The sequence below is a fragment of the Heliconius melpomene genome, chromosome 7 (genome assembly GCF_056956725.1).
Source record: "Heliconius melpomene rosina isolate 202511_hmr_F chromosome 7, ASM5695672v1, whole genome shotgun sequence".
In the NCBI taxonomy this organism is placed as follows: Eukaryota; Metazoa; Arthropoda; class Insecta; order Lepidoptera; family Nymphalidae; genus Heliconius; species Heliconius melpomene.
Window position 1 is genome coordinate 13303055 of NC_140395.1, and position 19568 is coordinate 13322622.

At 33.1% G+C, this 19568-nt stretch overlaps 1 protein-coding gene across 1 annotated transcript in view; it reads right to left on the minus strand.

Moving 5' to 3' along the window:
• The window catches only part of Prp16 (ATP-dependent RNA helicase l(1)G0007), a 71380-nt gene that overhangs the window by 7640 nt on the left and 44172 nt on the right, over positions 1-19568 (minus strand). Inside the window, exon 12 of the mRNA XM_085187859.1 lies at positions 2213-2392. Within this exon, the coding sequence (XP_085043985.1) occupies positions 2213-2392 (180 nt within the window). The remainder of the gene's footprint in view (positions 1-2212; positions 2393-19568) is intronic.

A 19568-nucleotide genomic window follows, 5' to 3' on the forward strand; every position in this document is an offset into this window, starting at 1 on the left:
GGTTCCGTGAAATCAGAAACTATGGTGTGGACCTACATACATCTTTGTATATAATTCCATACAAAATTAGTTGTCCACATCCGCAAATTTAAGTTTGTCAACCTTTATAAGTCACATTCTATATTTTCATCTACGATCATGAAATTGATACGGAAAAATCCCCCTTCGAGGGGTGAGTCAAATAGTGAAACTCACTCCGCACTTTGTCTAAAGTGACACAAACAGGAAAACGGACATATTTTAAACCTCCGTGTGAAAATCTAACCCCAAACTAACGTGTATATCCTCTTCTATACCTATACTATATAATATTATATTCTTTACCTATACTATATAAATAAAGGCATAGAAAATCTAGTTAAAATCTAAAAATATGATCATATCGCAGTTAGCGGTGAACCACGAATGGTTGTCGCGTGTCAACTGTCATGTACGTGACACGTGACACGTGCGCCGTGCGTATCGTAAACTTTATTATGCATTATATTTGTACTATGTTAGCAATTACGAGACAATGCATGGGATTTTATAATTATAAGATTATTATAGTCATTATCAATGTTCCTCGTAGTGGAATACTTTTTTCTTAGGGAGAAGCAATCTCGTGTTTGAAGCTATTTAAAGAGTTCTAATGAAATACTATGCATACATCGAAACTATAACTTAAGCAAAACTAAATTGTAAAAAATAATATTTTAATAATTTAAAAAAATAAAATAATTTAAAGTAATAAAATTAAAAAGTACTTATTAAGTGTAATGTGTGAATATACAGCTGAAAAATAATAGTTAAATTATAGATACTTATATACATATATAGATACAGCGTGAAGTTGATAATAATGATATACCTATTTCTTATTTAAGATCACTCATTATTGGGGTACGTGCCGATCTGATGGAATTCCCTTTATTTCCATCGATTACTCTTCCATGAGACTCCTTTATTAGATTTTGACTTGCTGGGTAATAGGACCATGAAGAAGTACGCTCTTTTAGACAAAAAATAAATAAAATCGGCCCATCAACGATTCATAAATTAAGGGATAAACAAAAACATATATAGTTAACGAATATAGCCCCCTTCTTTTTGAAAATAAAAGGTTTTATTTGCAAAGCTGGTCTCATGTTTCATGTGGACTACTACTAATGTAATGGCAAACAAAAGTAATTGGTATTTACTAGCGAATAGGGTGAATTTGTAGCTACAAACGTCACTAGGGACCCCTTAAGCTTTTTCTAGATTACGGTGACTAATTGTAAACAATAAAACAATTCGCTAATGGCTACATCAACGTTCCCATTTACGTAAATTAGGTTTACAATATATGTACCTAGGTAGGTACATATGTTTGTCCACTTTATAGGGAGGGCTATTAAGCTCAACCTTACTACGCTGTCATATAAATTAATGAAGGAGGCTTTTAGTTTAAATATATAGATATAGTTTAAAATATTTTTCAGTAACAGTTAGGAAATGCTACTAGGCCGTAGTAATGCGTGATAAGTTCCGTCATTCAATACGCAATGTCTTAAAAAAATACCAATATTTATAATTTTATATAGAAATATCCACAAAGTTATGAAACACTTTACGAAGCAATCCATACAGTTCATTGACTTGAGCTAGACTTGCAAAATGCTCTAAAATGATGGTTACAGGAGTTTCCATCTTAACTAAGTTGTTTTAGAACATAATATTGAAGTTCTAAAGATGGACAGTCATCTGCTAGCGAGGTAGGCCTCGGTGAGAAATTAATTTTAAATATTTGTCTCGGTTTGCTTCGACTACGATATTCTATAACCTTATAAAGAAAAGTGAATTAACTAAAACATTGTTTTATCAACATTACAATTACCGCAACCCCACCACTCAATACACAATGTATAAGAATTAGTTGGAAAACGGAGAACGGATTGTCTTAACACCATGCTCTCTGCTAAGTGTTCATATTATTTAAATAAAAATCGAGTCCACTATCCATCGATCAATTCCTATAATCATTTGAAATATTGAATACTTTATATCTCTTCGCGTATCGAGGCAAAGCGCAGCTTTGAGGTCCGCCGTTCAACACGCAATGTCTCCAGAATTCTGCGGCAAGTGGGGAACGGAGTGTTTTAATATTAGGTTCCCAGGTTCCCTCTGCCTATCCTACTATGCGCAGGATACAGCGTGAAGCTAATAAAATCCTATAGCTATTATAACTTACCTGCTTTACAGCACCATCTACATAATCTTCGCATACATTTTTCGCGTAAAACGTCTCAACAGGAAAGGTTCTCCCGGGGATTGTGAAAGTGGGCACATTCCCAAAGAAAGATGAAAACTTTGAAGAGTCCATTGTGGCTGATGTCACTATGAGCTTGAGGTCCGAACGACGTGCGACGACCTGGAAACAAATGATATAATATGAATATCTATAGATTTACGATTACGATAATAGTTTGCCACACTTCCTATATCTAAACGGTTAAAAAGTTTCCCTAGGCCACTAAAATTAGTTTATATTTATTAAAATAAAAAAAGAATTCTTAATACTTAATGTAAATAATAAAATATTTTTAATATAACAAATCTAATTTATGAAATGAAAGTAAAATATAATTTGAACGCTCAAGTAAATTTCGATTTCATTCATAAGATTTTCGAGGAAGAAAAGATCTATTATGAGTTACTACCATATCTCAGGTAAAAATCTTAATGTAACAGACTCTGTTAGGGACCTTGGCGTAATATTTGATAGTAAATTGAGATTTGAAGAGCACGTTAACACTATTGTGAAAGCTTCCCTCAAGTTACTCGGCTTCATTTTTAGGCAATCAAGGGATTTTAAAAATCCAGCAACAATTCTACGCCTTTACAATAGTTTAATTCGTAGTAAGCTTGAATACTGCTGCCAGGTGTGGTCTCCTGCTTACAGGAAGTATTCTGATAGGCTCGAAAGCGTTCAAAAAAGATTTATTAAATATTTAGTTTATAGGTTTAAGACTCTAAGTCATAGTGAACGATATGAAGACATAATTGGCAGCTTTAAATTGCAATTGCTTTCAAACCGTAGAGATCTCGTAGACATGAAGTTTCTACATAATTTATTCAAAGGAAAGATCGATGATAGTGAACTGTTGAGTAGATTTAATATTAAGATACCTCAGAGAGCCCCTCGCAACCCATGTCTGTTTTTCAAGACGGAAAGAACTAGAACGAACCTTGGACAAAATAGTCCCATTAATCGCATCTCTCGTTCATTTAATGAGTACTTGAAAGAAGATGTCACGTTAGACATTGGTTGTGACGGGCTCTCAGTTTTCTTAAGAAAATGCAACCATATACTCAATAAAGTTAATTTATAGAACTAATTGTGAATGATTTTAACTATTATGTAATATTAAGTAATCTTATATTTTTGTTATATAATTATTATTATTTTTTTCTATAGTGTAAATTAATCATTGTTATTATTGATGAATGATGTGTTCTCCTATAATCAGTTGTACATAATAGTATTAGTATATCCTAAGAATGTATGTAATGTAAACCAATATGTACGACAGTTGGAGATCCGTATAAATAAATAAATAAATAAAAATAAATAAATAAATTAGGGCACAAATGGCGACGCGCTCGTGGAGAACAATGTAATATCGGTTGGGAAAATGAAATTGATCAAAACTTCATTACATTATTGGGTTTATCTTTATTAGGTGTGTAGAAGATTTTTATTTTGTAGTGCAAGAAAAAGAATTATAAAAAAATATAAGGTGTAGTATACCTACATTTAAAACCAATAGAGAAATTTATTTATTTTCTGAAGCAATAAATTAGGAAAATATTTTTTTTATACTTATACAATCTATAAGAAAATACAATGTTTATCACTAATTTGTAAGTTTGTAGATTTACGTGTTGTAAGCTCACAACTTCGTATGCGTGATTTTTACAACATAAAACGTAAAAAATATTTTTTTCTGTTCCTGTAAGAATTTGAGGAAACACTTTTGTTTGGCGAACAGCGACCTAGACAACCTACATGTTAAACTTCATATTTCTGCGTTCAATACTTTCAGTTTTCAAGCATTTTCAGTCAATCATTCAGGCACGTTAGTTTTATTTAAATATGTAAAATTAAGATAGAAATTTAACCATAAATATATATATTTAACCATAATACGTTAAATCATCAATTTACCACCAAATTCTTAAAATATGAAAACATTGTAAAACATAAAATGTCATTACGCAGTCACCCGATAGTTTAAATATAACACCTATTGTTTAGCATCAGTTTTTGTATCACACAAGAAAAAATCCAATTCTCTGTGTAAATTTATTTTGTGGACAATGGTCGAACTTTTTGTGTGTTTTTGAATGCCCTTCAATCGCTAATAGTTTCCTGCTTTGGTATTTTTTTAGGTAAAATTAATAATTGAAACTAAACTGCTATTATACACAAAATAAGCAAGGGTTACTAACTTAACTAAGTTAGTCATTGACATACATTAGATTGATTTTACATATCATTCGTTTGGTGGGGAAAAAGATCCCCTGCACTCTCTTTATGGCTACAATATGGTCTATCACGAACACTGACTACAGATTAAAAATAGATTTTAGCATTTCAAGTGGCACAGATACTATAACAATTTGTTTTCTTCAAAAACCGCTACGTAGCGGAAACTCTAACGACTCTAACATGTATAATGGCGGTAAAACGCTTCTATTAGAGATGAATGACACGGCAACATTAATATACAATCATAGAGATATTCATTTGATTTGACTCGTATGTAGATATACTATTACGTAAAATGTATGTTTGTTTTTAAAATATTACTAAGGACACAATTACGTTGAGTTCCACGCGTTACGTTCTATCAACACGTAATGTTTCGAAAACGTAATGTTTTCGTTTAGCGGTGGATGACAACGGAGTGTCTTGACAATAGGTTTCGTTTGCCAGCTCTACTATACGCCAAATACAGCACGAAGCTATTAAAAATATGTATTGTTACCTAATTCTGAATGTTAGACAAAACCTGCCATCTCTGTAGCATACATTTTTAAATTGAAATTTCGCGAGTAAAACCACTAAACGAGACTAGTACGCGTAGCTCCATATCGGCGTGCCACACGCAATATACAGTAATTTGAACTCGATGGCTCAGAAAATTGGGTCACATTTTCAACGCACTCTCCATTGTACCGTATATTGTAATGAAGGAACGAAAGCTCAGCTTCGTGAGGATGAGCTGATGACTGGCCTCTTTCACTAATGATTTATGTACCAAATTATTTATATATTTTTATAATATTAATGTGTTCTTGTGTGTGATGAATGTGTTTACTTTCATATTTTTATCTATCTATACTAATATAATAAAGCGGAAGAGTTTGTTTGTTTGTTTGTTTGTTTGTTTGTTTGTTTGTTTGTTTGTTTGAACGCTAAGATCTCTGGATCTACTGGTCCGATTTTCATTGTTTTTGTTTTGTATGAAAGCTGCATTCTTCAGAAGTGCTATAGGCTATATAACATTACATTACACATATATATTAATATATTTTAAAGTACATTCTAATTTGACATGCAATTTATTCTGCCATGTTAATAATAACCGTCGTCGCTACGCAACCGCGTTCGTTACCGCGTCATTTTGATATTCATCCTTATGAAAATAAATATAATAGTCACTTTTAGCATTTTATCTAGATTGAAATTATAGTTTACTGTATAACATACTAATAAATAACTAAGAGATCTAACTAAGATGTCACTGATTCCAAATGACCTAGCCACCTAGCGGGCGGCACAGTATGACCGACGCGACCGTTCGCGTGATGACGCATGATGACGGCAGATGACGTTGACGGTTTTATAAATTTTCATACATTTTCGAACTTTATTTGTTGTTTATAATTAATTTAAAATACACTTTGATTCTCTTCTTATTTTATTTGATATTGCCCGCTAAAATTATCCTACTTAATAGAGAGAAATGTTTAGTTATTTCGTAGAGTCGATATCTATGTACGCACGTACGGAAAACTTTAGGTACTTTTTCTAATATTAAGAATACCTATCCTTTAGTTACTTTTAATCCTTTTGTTAGTTCATTTCAATAACTCAGATAATTTTTTCTAATAATGTGTATCTACTTATTATTCTTTTTGATTATTTGAGCTTATATTTTCTTACTAATTCTATTGAGAATTGAAAATAATTTCATGAATATATTTAATAAATATTCTTATAGTTGAAGCAGGCGTAGCCGCGTCCGGGTCCACTAGTATGATAATATAATGGATTAGTTGCGTTATACGTTTCTGATTTTTACCAGCGGCGCGCGCGACGCGTGGTCTAGTGGGATTTTAAGACTTATTTATGATATATGTGACATTCTAAGTGCTCTAGATAACTCCGACTGCAGGTGCAATGGTTAAACGTGATGTAATATTACTCTTCCTAAAGAAATGGACAATCCAACAAAGTTATTTTTTCAAATTGAACCAGTTGATGAGAATAGCGTAACCACCCATACGAATGTATAGATTGATTGGATGACCGTAGGTGATACGTGTTACCACTTTGCAGAAAGTTAAGACTTCTACATACATATATGCATAATTCAAGCACGTATCATTTTCGTCCATTTATTTAAATAGACGAAAATATATTTTTAATAATATATCATGTATTCATTCATTTATTTACTTTAATATACAAAATAAACAATCTGTAGCATAGCACCTTCATCTGCTCTTGATAATTTGATATGTCACGAAGCGATTGAGTCTAGACAGAAATAGCAGACACGTCATCACATTAGACCACGGAGCGACGAACTTAAATATAATATGCTTTCTGTCAAAGATGTTGCTTAAATTACGTATACTTAATATTCAACAAAAATAAAGGGCGGCGTTTAATTTCGACTCTCAACACACAATTGGGCGCAAAGTAGTGGAACGGAGTGTCTAAGCACTAGGTTCCACGGGGAACCTGGAGTCATTGGTAGGCATTTGCCAGCTATATGCGGTATATATCGTGAAGATACAAAAAACAAAAACAAATTAATGATACGTAGTGCTACGCATTTGTGAAAAGTGCGCATTCATAGAAAGAATGTATGAGTAAGTAAATAGAGTAATTCATTTTAAAATAAGGTAAAACGCAGAAAAATAGACTAATTTAAATTTTTTCATGTGTGCTTCATATTTCTTTATCTACCGCTCAGGAACTTAAGTTAAGAAAAAAACAACACAATAATGAATTGTAATATTGTTGTATAATTTTTAACATTTAAACTTAAACTTATAATCCTCTTCTGAAACAGTTAATTAATAGATATATTTTTGAAATTTACATATACTTTCTACATTTCCTGAAATAGGAAAAGATTATAAAAAAGAAACGAGATTCATTGAGTTTCTGAGTCGGAACTGAATTCATAACCTTTGTCTAACAAGTTGTAAATAATTTTTACCGCTAATGGAATTCGAACCCACGATCCTGTACAAATGTGGATTGCGCAATGACGACACTCCATTCTTCACGTGACGAGTATATATAACTTTTTATTACACTATAAATCTAACGTTACGTTCGTCCTATGAATGTACGCTATTTGCAGATAGCCGAGCCCCTGGTCACGAGGAATTTGTATTAATCGAAAAACAAAAGTACTAACGTCAGTACGATTTAAATATAGATACTGAAATAGTTTTCTATTTTGTATTTTATGTTAAAACTATTAGTCGTTCTCGTTTCGCTGCAAGTTCTCTTTTAGTGTTCCCTGACACTCCCCAATGATACTAGGTATCAAATTTTAGCATTTTAAGCAACGTAGTTTCGGCTCTGCGTTGTCTGTCTGTATCTTACTCAGTAACAAAAGAGATTCATACTGTTTTTTTCAACTTCACGCACATATACATATACTAGGAACCTAGTATTTGGATGAGAGGCAATGCGTGATGAGTGGCGAAACTCAACGCTGCGCTTTAAATCGTTACCCGAGCGAAGAAATGAAAATATTAAATATTTCATTCACTTGAGGGCGATTCGGGTTTACAGTCGCTCGCTTGTTGCCTTATAAACAGAAAATACAGAACAACATTGTTTAAAAATTCACTTTCCCTCATTCTGTAATAAAAATACAAAAATAATAGTACCTATAATAAACAAAATAAATATTATATAAATAGTTATATACGTCATATCTCGTATTCAGATCGTTACCCATATAAACTGCAATGAACTCGCTTTGACAATGTGAAAGCAGTCTATTTTACTATGTAATTCTAATATTAGATATTTTATCTGTAGGTACATAAATAATTTTATAATATCATATTTACGCACTACAAGTTATTCTTTTTATTGGAGTGGAGAGTGGAATGTCTTAACACTAGGCTCCCTCTGCCCTAAAGACCCCTTAGTCAATATGCTGAAAGATGCACGGTACAGATTGTGGGCTCAAATAGAAAAATAATAGAACAGCTGTTATCCAATTTAATTCACAACGTCAAGGCTGGAGATATTTTCACCCGCGTCCACCAGTGTCAGCTATCATTTACTAATACTAATTTAGTAATTTGTTTTTTCCTTTGGGTAACGAACGTTGCAGCTCAGATCGTATGGAATATTCCTTTAGTATCAAATGGATGATTGCTTAAGATTGTGTACAAGAATATGGCTGTACTAGCTTCACGCTGCACACATAGCAGTGTAGGGTAGTAGTGGTACCTCGTACCACCCTCAATGTGACCTGGAGCAATGGACAAAAAATACTTCTGTACCACGACGGTAGGTACATCAAAATAATAATTATTATTTAAACCTAGTGTTAAGAAAGTTCGTTCTCCACTTTCCGCCGAATTTTTCAAGGCGTTGCGTGTTGAATGGAGGAAATCAACGTTGCATTGGGCCCAGAGCGAAGAATTGAAAATATTAATAAATAATAATTCATTACCTCGAGTGGGGATCGAACTAACAATCATCGCATTACACTTACACCCTTGCGCCCCTGCGCTACGACGACCTCAAATTATATAAGTTCCTTTATTAGTGTTGACGTAAGGTCACTCTATAGTAGGTCAACGTTCGTTCTAAGGTCGTGACTGATAAGCGATGTCAACAACTCCATAATGTAAAACTTCCTTGACTCTTCTTGTCTTTTAGTAATCGGTTATGTACAGAAATATTACCTATTAAAGCTGCAGGGAAATTTCCTCATACAAAAATAACTTATTACCTACTTCAAAACATGTTTAGAGTAGTTTTAACGTTGTAAGGTGTTCGATTTCCAGTCGATGCAAACATTAAGATATTATAGCGCTTCTCCAGGTTCACCCTTGGGATGAACCCCTACCCTTTTCTAGTATATAGTATATATTTGATTCAATATATTGTAGTGGGTCCAGTACCCCTTGATTCCAAGAACCTCCTTATCGACAAAATCTCATTTGGCCCACCAAATTATTTATTATTAACATTAACTAAACGGAGTTTCTACGTTATTCGTATTTTATATACAATAAATCTAGGCATTGTCGAGAGATACAAAATAATTTATAGTATATTATTTTTATATATTCTATTTACAGCGTCATTCTTTAAGACCTGACCTCTATTTGACATTGAGGTCGACTTATTGAAGCGCAGAGACCTACTATAGTCTAATATCATAGTAACCAATAGTATAAAAGTACTTATTTAATATTAACAATTATGATTTGACGTAGAAATTTTTTCATAGTATTTTAAGCTTCACCTGTATCCCCCATATAGCAGGATAGGTAGAGGTAACGTAGTGATAAATTCTCCATTTTTCGAGTGAAATTATGTATTGAGTGGTTAAACTCAACGTCCGGCTTTATCTACAAGAGCGGAAAATGAAAATTATTCGTTCCCCTGAATGGGGGTCGAGCTCACAACTAAGACATTTGCAAACAGACTTGCATAAAAGTAGAAAAGAAATGTAGAATTTCTTATGTCTTAACCTTTTTTTTTTCTCTATTTTTATAAAAAAAACTTATACCTGACTGCTTTTTAAAATTAGCCGCAGAAAGAAATGGGGGCGTGGTGCTTACAGAAGTCGTAAAATTACGTCAAACGATGGCACCAGCTCTTGACATTGATTTGTTTGCCACAATATATTTATAGGTGAGTATTACATTGATAAATGCGCTGTAGACGATCAAAGTAGTTATTAGAAATATATGTATGTTTAAAGTATTTTTGAAAAAGTTGTCATGGCGCAGCGTAAATGTAACAGTTGCTGGTGGTTATAAAGAAAACTAGTTTTTTTTAATTTTAATTTTCTTAAATTTATGCAGTATAGCACATAAAGTGTGGTAGGCAGAGAGAACCCAGTCCGTTCCTCACGCACCGCCCAACTTTCGATAGGTTGTCTGTTAAGAGGCGGAACTAAGTACTGCGCTTTGTGTTGTTATTAGAGTAGTCAGATGCAAATAATTCGGGAATCGAACCCAAAATCGTCACTTTTACATCCCGATACTGCCTCAGTGAATGTATATTAAAGCCTATAGGACCTAGGTACTATCAAAAGTATAAGCAAATCGCTAGTTATAAATAAACATTAAAGGCCAAGATACGCAGCTTTCAAGAGATAAACAAAAAAGGGCAACATGTGCACACATGTTTGATTCATCTACAGAATATGACTCATACATACATACATACATATAAACGCCAAGGTTAGCTTCATTTAAAATGGTAAGCTCATTTATAATAACACTGTCCTTCGCTACTGAGTCACAGGTCACTTGTAATGATTCACGTCGTATGCTGTATCCCGCATATAGCGGGGTAGGCAGCGGGAACCTAGTGTTAAGACACTCCGTTCTCGTCTTTTCGTCTAATTTTTGATACATTACGTCTATTCGCACTCATTCGGAAGTATGAATTCCTTTCATTTCCTCGTGTAGCGTTGAGCACTCAACAGTGGTGAGGAAATGAAAGTAATTCATACTTCCGAATGAGATTGAACCAACAACCGTCTACAGTCAGACACTGTAGATGCTGCGCTACGACGGCACCAGCACGATGCTAAAATATTGAAACTTAACGTTAGAATGCCTAGTGAAGCAAAACGGATTATATGGCGCTGATCTCATAAATTCAATTCCGAGCGTATTTAATTCCATTATGTCTCCTTACTTGGGAAGCGTTAAGAATAATAATAAGTTTCTTACAATATCATGATAATTTTATTAGACGTTTCAATGCATGCATAAAATAAATTTTATCTTTAAATAAATATACCTCGAGACATCGTTTGAACGTAAGCGAGATGGTTGAGAGTTCGATACTCGCGGAGGATGAATAATTACTATTTCCTGCTTTTGTACTACAACGTATCGTTGAGCTTCGGTATTCAACGCTTGGTTGCCCACTTAGCGTAAGAATTCTAGGATACCTACTAGGGCATCAGACAAATCTGACCACCCGGCCCCTCCTATATCTCCCCCATAATTGAAACCTCATTCCTAAAAGTATCGACAATGTTAGAGTAAAATATGTAAAACAAAACGAAGTTTATAATTACTTACACCGTGAACGGGTGAACGAGTTTAATTGCTAATAGCGTTTGAAAGAGGTTAATCGATTATACACCATTGCGCTTGTATTAACAATTAAAAAATGAAAAACACTAAACAATTAAAAATTGATTGCATTGGTTTTACAGTACGAAATTTTATTGCTATGGTATGCTACAGTTTTCAACAAAAAAATATTTTAGCATTTCCAAAGACTGCGTGATAGTTAGGTATAGGCAACGTTAGAGGACGTTGAAGACCGTGCAAAGTGGGGTAGATTATGCAGAATGGCAGACCCTGGCAAACGTCAGGATTAGTGTCGGCAAGAAGTTAGGTTAAGTTACGCAATGATGCATGAGTAACCTATATCGTAAGTTTACTTGAATTAGTAAGCTTTTATGTGTTTTACCAAGAGCGAGGAGGTAAAGACATTAAATATTTAATTTCTACAATTACTAAATACTAATATACTAACATTTAATTATTTAAATCTTTAGGTACAAATACAGAGTGAAGCTGATTTTACAAATAGCCTTATTGTTATATAAAGCGTTTTCTTTAAGGAAGTGCAAGATTCGCTTGCGGCTTTAATTTGTATTACCGATTAGTCTAACCTAAGTGAAAGTTCGTCTTGTTACCAATTCTATTAAACTGCAAATTATACCTTTGACGTAATTCTGGTACAAACGTAAAGATGACAAATAAAAGTGACAAAATAATAAAAAAAATGCAATATTTCGCCCATTCCGTGCAAAAATGACGGATTTGTACTATTTAAAATGTTTGAGGAGAAGCAAAGTTCTATGATTTTCTATAACTAATGTAATAGAATGCATATAATGAGATATTTAACACATATATTAAATGCGATTATCGTTAATTGTTAATCCAAACTGGTGATATTGAAAACTACATAACTAAATAATTTTGAGTTAGGTCACTTTCAATCTAATATTTCATTCCAAATATCACAATAATATCTGTAAAGCTATTAAATATACTATTCTACGCTTCTAGTGCTTTTAGTGTTATTGATTTGCCTATTTCTTGCCATAGTCATAAACTAATGCCAACTCATTCGAAATGTGCAGTCTTGAATGGTACATCTATTAGTTATAGAAAATTATAGAACATAAAATTAAAACTGATATTTCACAATGAGAGTTTAAGTAAATAAGTAACTTTGTTCATTTCCCAATTACACCAAATATCAATTACGTAAACGTTTTTTTTTAACTTTAAATTAATGCTTTTACACATTGAATTCGCGAAATAAAAATTAAAAATTTCCCCGAGCAGAAATCGAATCCACAGTCGTCACGCGAATAGTGGAAAAATATTTATTTTTATTATCTTCCCTTCGCAAATGTCATGAATAAATAATACAAGCCATAAAGCTACCGAAGGAGCGACGTGGCAAAAATTTATCTTGCAAATTGTAATTTATGAGAACATTGGCCTCATTGGATAAGGTTTTGGCCGTTACAATTGTACACAAGGACATGTTTTATTAATGTTATAGATACAATATACTATTTTTAATATGGGATAGAACATACATTTAGTTTTATTTATTTCTTATGTTCTCTTTTTATAGGTGACGTCGTTAATAGTAACAGCTCAAGGTGTGTTACATACAATACCTCAAATTTCAGCAGGAACGGTAAGCGGAAATTCTTGCTAAGATAAGGTGTGAAGCTAAATAATAATAAAAGATACAACTATTTTTATACCAGTCTTACACATAGCATGTACCTACATGCCATTGCGTTAATGGATGATGTCATACATAAATGAATTATGATTTACAAACACTATAAATTAATTGAGTGCAGTGATTTTTTAGAATTACCAAGTGACAGTTAAACGAGGTAAACGTACATGTTTTTATTGAAAAAGGGAAATACAATTAATTTAAAAAAATTGGAAGAAATTCCATTGACGTCTTGCGCGAGAATTTTATTTATTTGAGCCAATATGGAAATTAAATGTTTATTCACTAAGATGTAAAAGATCAAGATAATTGTTTGATGTATATTTTGTATATCCGTTCAGAAAGTGGGGAAGCGGTAGCCTACTCTGCTTCATGCGGGATACAGCGTGAAGCTGTATATCTTTTGTCTTTTTCATATGACATGACAAAAGAAGAAAAATTATCTTCATACAATAATGGCACGACCAAAAATGAATATTAAACTCATTTTAACACTTTCAATAGGTGCACTTAGACGGTTGACGGTACTTACGAGCGATCGACCTGAATAGATACTGGAGTAATTCAATTTAATTTACATTCAAATATATTGGCATAATGAAAATGTCTTAGATAATTTTACGAACCCACCTATTTTGCATTTGTCTGCTGTTTACGATAATTATATGGATTTACTCAATTTATGGTACAAATCCTGGATAGGTTAGAGAGACCGAGAGACCGTCATGGCGCAGCGAATTCCAAATTCTAAATTAGTTTTTATATTTGTGTATATCTATCCCTGTCTGCATATAATAAAAAAAAACTATTGTATAAAATTTAATTTTGTTTGAGCACAACGAATAAATGGGATTAAAATAAATGGGATCAAAGAATAGCAAAAAAGACTAATGAAACAATTGTGAGTGGAAGGTCTTCGAGAATACACTATATGTAAAAAGTATGGGATCCTCCTGGAGGTCATGTATGAAGAGGTTGATGACAGTGGACGAGGCTCAAGAGGTATGCAGAAACCGTAGCGTTTGGCACTGCGTTCTTTCTGGCTACTCCGTCAGAAATAAAATATGAAGCTAAATAAATAAATAAAATTAAATGCAGTTCTCACAATAACATTTTCAGAACTCGGAAGTTTACATTAATAATAATAATTTAGTTTTACTACTAAATGCTTATATTAACATCGAAATATCAGGAAGTTTCGCGTCGACAGCTCACGGTCACGCATCAAATGTACGCTCCGCCTTAACACTTCATAGATCACTTGTTCTATTTGGCATATGATACTACCTAATATATCCCATTACATACTATTGTATAAAAAAAGAAAGATAATTAAGGCCATCGTGGCATAGCGGCACTGAGTCTGTAAACGCCACAGTTGTGGGTTCGTCTCCCACTTGGGGGAACGAATTACTTTAATTTATTCGCTCGTGTAAAGTAAAGTCGCCGTTGAGTTCCACCACTAAACGCGCATTGTCTAGAAGATAGCATTTGGGGAAAAAATATAATTAACTATAAACAAGATTATTTTTTCATATTTTTTAAAGGAAACAGAAAAGAAAAGAATATATAAACTGAAATAATATTCTCCATTATTACAAGCAATTAGCATACTAACAAAATAAAGTATAAAAAATATGAATTATAGCGAACCAATCGAGTCACTGGCGCCGCCTGCGTCACGGCGCCTGACTCCCGAGCACCACACATGCTTTATTTGTCACCCAATACTTATATGAACCTCTGATAGCCATCGAATATTTTAATTGATTTAATAAGAAATTGTGTATATTAGTTTCAATTTATTTAATTACAGTTTCTTAAATTTATAGTTTTTCTACAACTTCAATCTTCAATTAAAGCCTCGTACCTCAGTAAAACCGGTGTCATAAACTCAACGGGACTTTGTTTCAATCGTACGTAATTCTTTATTTTTGATAATACTATATGTATGCAGTGTGTATACAATCTTTCAAAAGAAGAACCTTAGTTTTCTATGTTTTAAATGTTTACATATTAGAATAATGTTTACATATTTTAAATGTTTACATATTAGAAAAACATCTTCATTTCTCATTGAAGGACAGTTAGAAGTATTTTTTTTACAGTTTCCCATTGTATACGCATATAGTAGGGTAGGCAGGGAACCTAGTGTTAAGACACTCCGTTACCCACTTTCAGCCGATTGTTTTGAGGCATTGCGTGTTGAGTGAAGGGACTTATATGATATCATAAACGGAAGTATCTTCTCTAAATCAAGTGTAGTCGCCGACAGACACTAGTATTGTATATTTCACAACCGTCGTTTTCACCATAAGCTTATAATGATTACAATGATGATTTTATTTAACTGGAACTTTGTGTTGACATACCTAAATAAATTTATAACAAACTAGCGGACGCGCGCAGCTTCGCTTTCTTATTTAGGGGTGAATTCTAATAAACTATGAAGCACGTGTTCAATGAAGTATTTTTAAGAGTCTCAATTTCAAATTTTATAAAAATCGGTGGCGATTTAAAGATTTTTCCATACAAACTTTCAACCCCTTATTTGCACCCTTAGGAGGTGTATTCTAAAAAACCACGAAATACGTGTTCAATGAAATCTATTTAAGAGTCTGAATTTCAATTGTTATAAAAATCGGTGACAATTTAAATTATTTTCTATACAAACTTTCAACCCCTATTTCACCCCTTAAGAGATCAAATTTTTCAAAATCCCTTCTTAGTGGATATCCAGATTACAATCTGTCCAAGTTTCTCGTTTCTACGCACAGCGGTTACGGCTTTGCGCGCGTCTTACCTCAGTCAGTGAGGACAAGTCCTTTTTTATATATATAGATAATAAACCAAACAATCGTTTTCCTGTTAAGTAGTCATTTTAGTCACCAATTATAACATTTTTCAAGTAAACCTAAATGTGTTATCTAGTTAACCAAAAATATGACATATTTTGAAGCAATTTACGTCATAAGTGTCATGTATTCTATAATTGTGTATATTTATCTTTTTTATTACCGGTCAATTTCCTTCGTGTATTTTCCATACAACGTGACATTGGCGAAATGAATTGTGCTCAACTGGCACGCTCGAAACGCCATATTTCGAGAAATCAATCAGTCATAAGTGTCAGGAATTATTGAAGTATTTTCGTTATGGTACAATAATTGCATTTAAAACAAATAATAAAACATAATGAGACGTATAAAAATATAATTAGGTGTCATATTCATATTGTAAAATTTATGAGTTCTAATTATGTAAACTGAGACAAATGTTAAAAAGAACAAAAAATATATAAAAATGTATATAGATAGCACGCAGCAATTTTAAAGCCAACGGCTGGTTGAAATTCATAAAAAGTAATACATACACACGCAATATCTAGAAAATTGGGCAGTGCGTGAACGACGAAGAGTTTAAACACTGGGTTCTTTCTGCTCACAATGCTTTGTCACTTTGTCAGCGTGAAATTAGAAAAAAAAAAGAAACCTTTTTTTATTATAAACATGAGCTAATAATAAATCCTTTTGGTATTCAAAGCGTTACATAAATTATATTCCGCACAAACATCCATTGTTTACTGAACGACGACGAGACAGGAATATACATTGGTTTGAACGATGCATTTGTGCAAGGCCTATTGCAAGTGCAAGGCATATTGTATATGTTGCTACAGCTGAGTATATATGCCGCATCATTCTACGGCGGTTGTGAGTTCGAGTCCCATTCGAGGAAATTAAATATTTAATATTTTCATTTTCCTAACTTTGGTATCGATGCAAAGCACGGCGTTAAGTTCCGCCGGGAGTAGGAACGGAGTGTCTAAGGACTGGGTTCCCAGGTTCTAATTGCTTACCTTGCTATGTGCGGGATATACGCTATACCTATAAAGAAGCTAAATAAAGAGACGTAGATAAACAGACTCAACTTAAAAAATATATAGTAAAAACAGTACCTACCTGGTGCCAGGAAATATTAGTATGGTACATATAAACAGATATAAACACAAAGGTATGCTAATTATATTAATTGGTTTAACACGAATATGACATTCAGAGAGTATTGGCAACTATTGTCTATATGCGTTCCAATACAGACAACGGACAATTTATTATGTTTACATTATATACTAATACAACGTATATAATTTTAACAAAATATTTTCGTATCTGCGATGTAAATAGACTAATGGTAATCGTAATATCTAAGAAGCATCAATCCAGAAAAGAAAATTTCATACTTTTTCTGGTTCAATCTATAGCAGGTTCCCCAAGGACCGCCCAATTGTAGAGACACTGCGTGTTGAACTTTTATATAACAATACAACGGAAAAACATTAGCTTGAACGAAAAAAAATGTGTATACAATAGAACATTCAGTTAGGTAATAAAATTTTATTCGTTAAAGCTGTAAGAACATTTAAGGTAAGGTATTTGGAACAAAAACAAAAATGTACTACGCTCGAAACTAAAATGAACTCGTTTATAAATAAACCAGACGACCGGCTACGCAATGATTTAACATAAGATTACTATAAAGACAGGTATGTGTAAAAGTAAAGGGATATTAGGGATGAAAAAGACTGTCTTTGGACGTTGGTACATTTTAGACAGAGGATGACTCGATGATATTTAAAAGTGATCCTAGCTTTTCAGAAACTATCAATTTTATTTCTAGAACGTGCCTTGAAGTTATCTAGTAGAAGTCTAGTAGAAGTTATTTCGAATTTGGTTAAAGCGAGAGAAGCCTGGACTGTGAAGGTAAGCGTTAATGTGCATTTAATTTTATTTAAACCTACACTTGAAATCTAAGTATCAGACACTTTTCTGCTCTGAACCTCAACCTGCGACGTGATGGGCATGGTGAATCCATGGAATACTAAGTAGTTTCTTATCTTTTTAAATGATAATAAATTAAAGATATTTGGTCTTTAAAATGCAGCAGAAGAATTTCTATATACAAACAAGTATTTTTATATATATAAAAAATTCGTCATTAAATTAACCAGTACCGTTGGTCCCAGACAAGCGCCCAGACGCTATTGTCTCGCGCCCCACATGTAGTAAACAGAGCATAATGTTATTGTTGTTAGTACTTTATATTTATATATAGTACATAATATATCAAATCGGACGGATGCGACTGCGAGATATATGCTTCTCTTTAACATAAATAATGATTATTATTCATGTTATACGACCAAATCAAGAAGAGTCGAAATTATAGCTGTAGATTGGATAGGTCAAAAAGGTACAGTTGTTTATGGACGAGTGGGCAAACTTCTACATACCTTTTTATTTTAGTCTCTTTTTTAATAAGGTATAGGTGTAAAGCTTAGTTCAAAAGTCAATTTTTTTTCATTGGATTTACCTATATATGTTTTATATTTTAAGATTAACAATATGGTTAAATAATGAATGGTAATCAAACATATGTACAACCACGTATAAAATATAATTAATAGTTACATATTTGATGTAGTCCAAGGGAGCGCTGGTTGGATGTCGTGATGCAGGACATGAGAGCCAATGGTCTAACCACCGAGGACGTGAAAAAAGACCGTACAAAGAGGAGTAGGTTGAGAAGGAAGGCAGACCCTGGTAATAGCCGGGATGAATGCCAGAAAGAAGAAGAAGTTGATATAGTCATAACTAGACATGAAGATATATGAATCACTCTTTTTACGTTTATATAAAACGTAGTGGGGAAGGTTACCGTCGCAATGTAGATCTTGACTCAGGTCCAGGAAGCTTGTTTATTGTTATGCACCTAAAATATGTTGATAAATAATTTGATATACCTACAGCATACGTAGAATATGTTAATGTTATTTTTTTAGTTTCACTCTGTGCCCCGCACATAGTAGAGTAGGCTGTGACAAGACTTCTTTTCCCCACTTTCCGCTAAATTCTGGAGGAATTGCATATTGAGTGGCGGAACTGAACGCCGCGCTTTCGTTTTCTCGGGTTCAAATCGGACTCACCACCTGTTGCGTTTATAATCGCACGCTTGTGCTCCTGAGCCACGACTGGCTTCGTGACATGTTATAAGTTTAAGACAATTAATGAGTAAATTTAACTTTTTACTATATGTGCCCATAAGTTGGAAATGTCGAATAGACACGTAATAGAGGCAGAAGTACCCTAGCCCTAATACAGTTCGTTCGCCACTGTTAACATAGCGAACAGCGAAATTAAAAAAAAAAGCTATTTAATTTCTCTTTTATCGAATAGTATTTAAAATTTAATTCTATTTTGGACATCGAATAATTTTTTAGGACGTTGATGGCTTATCT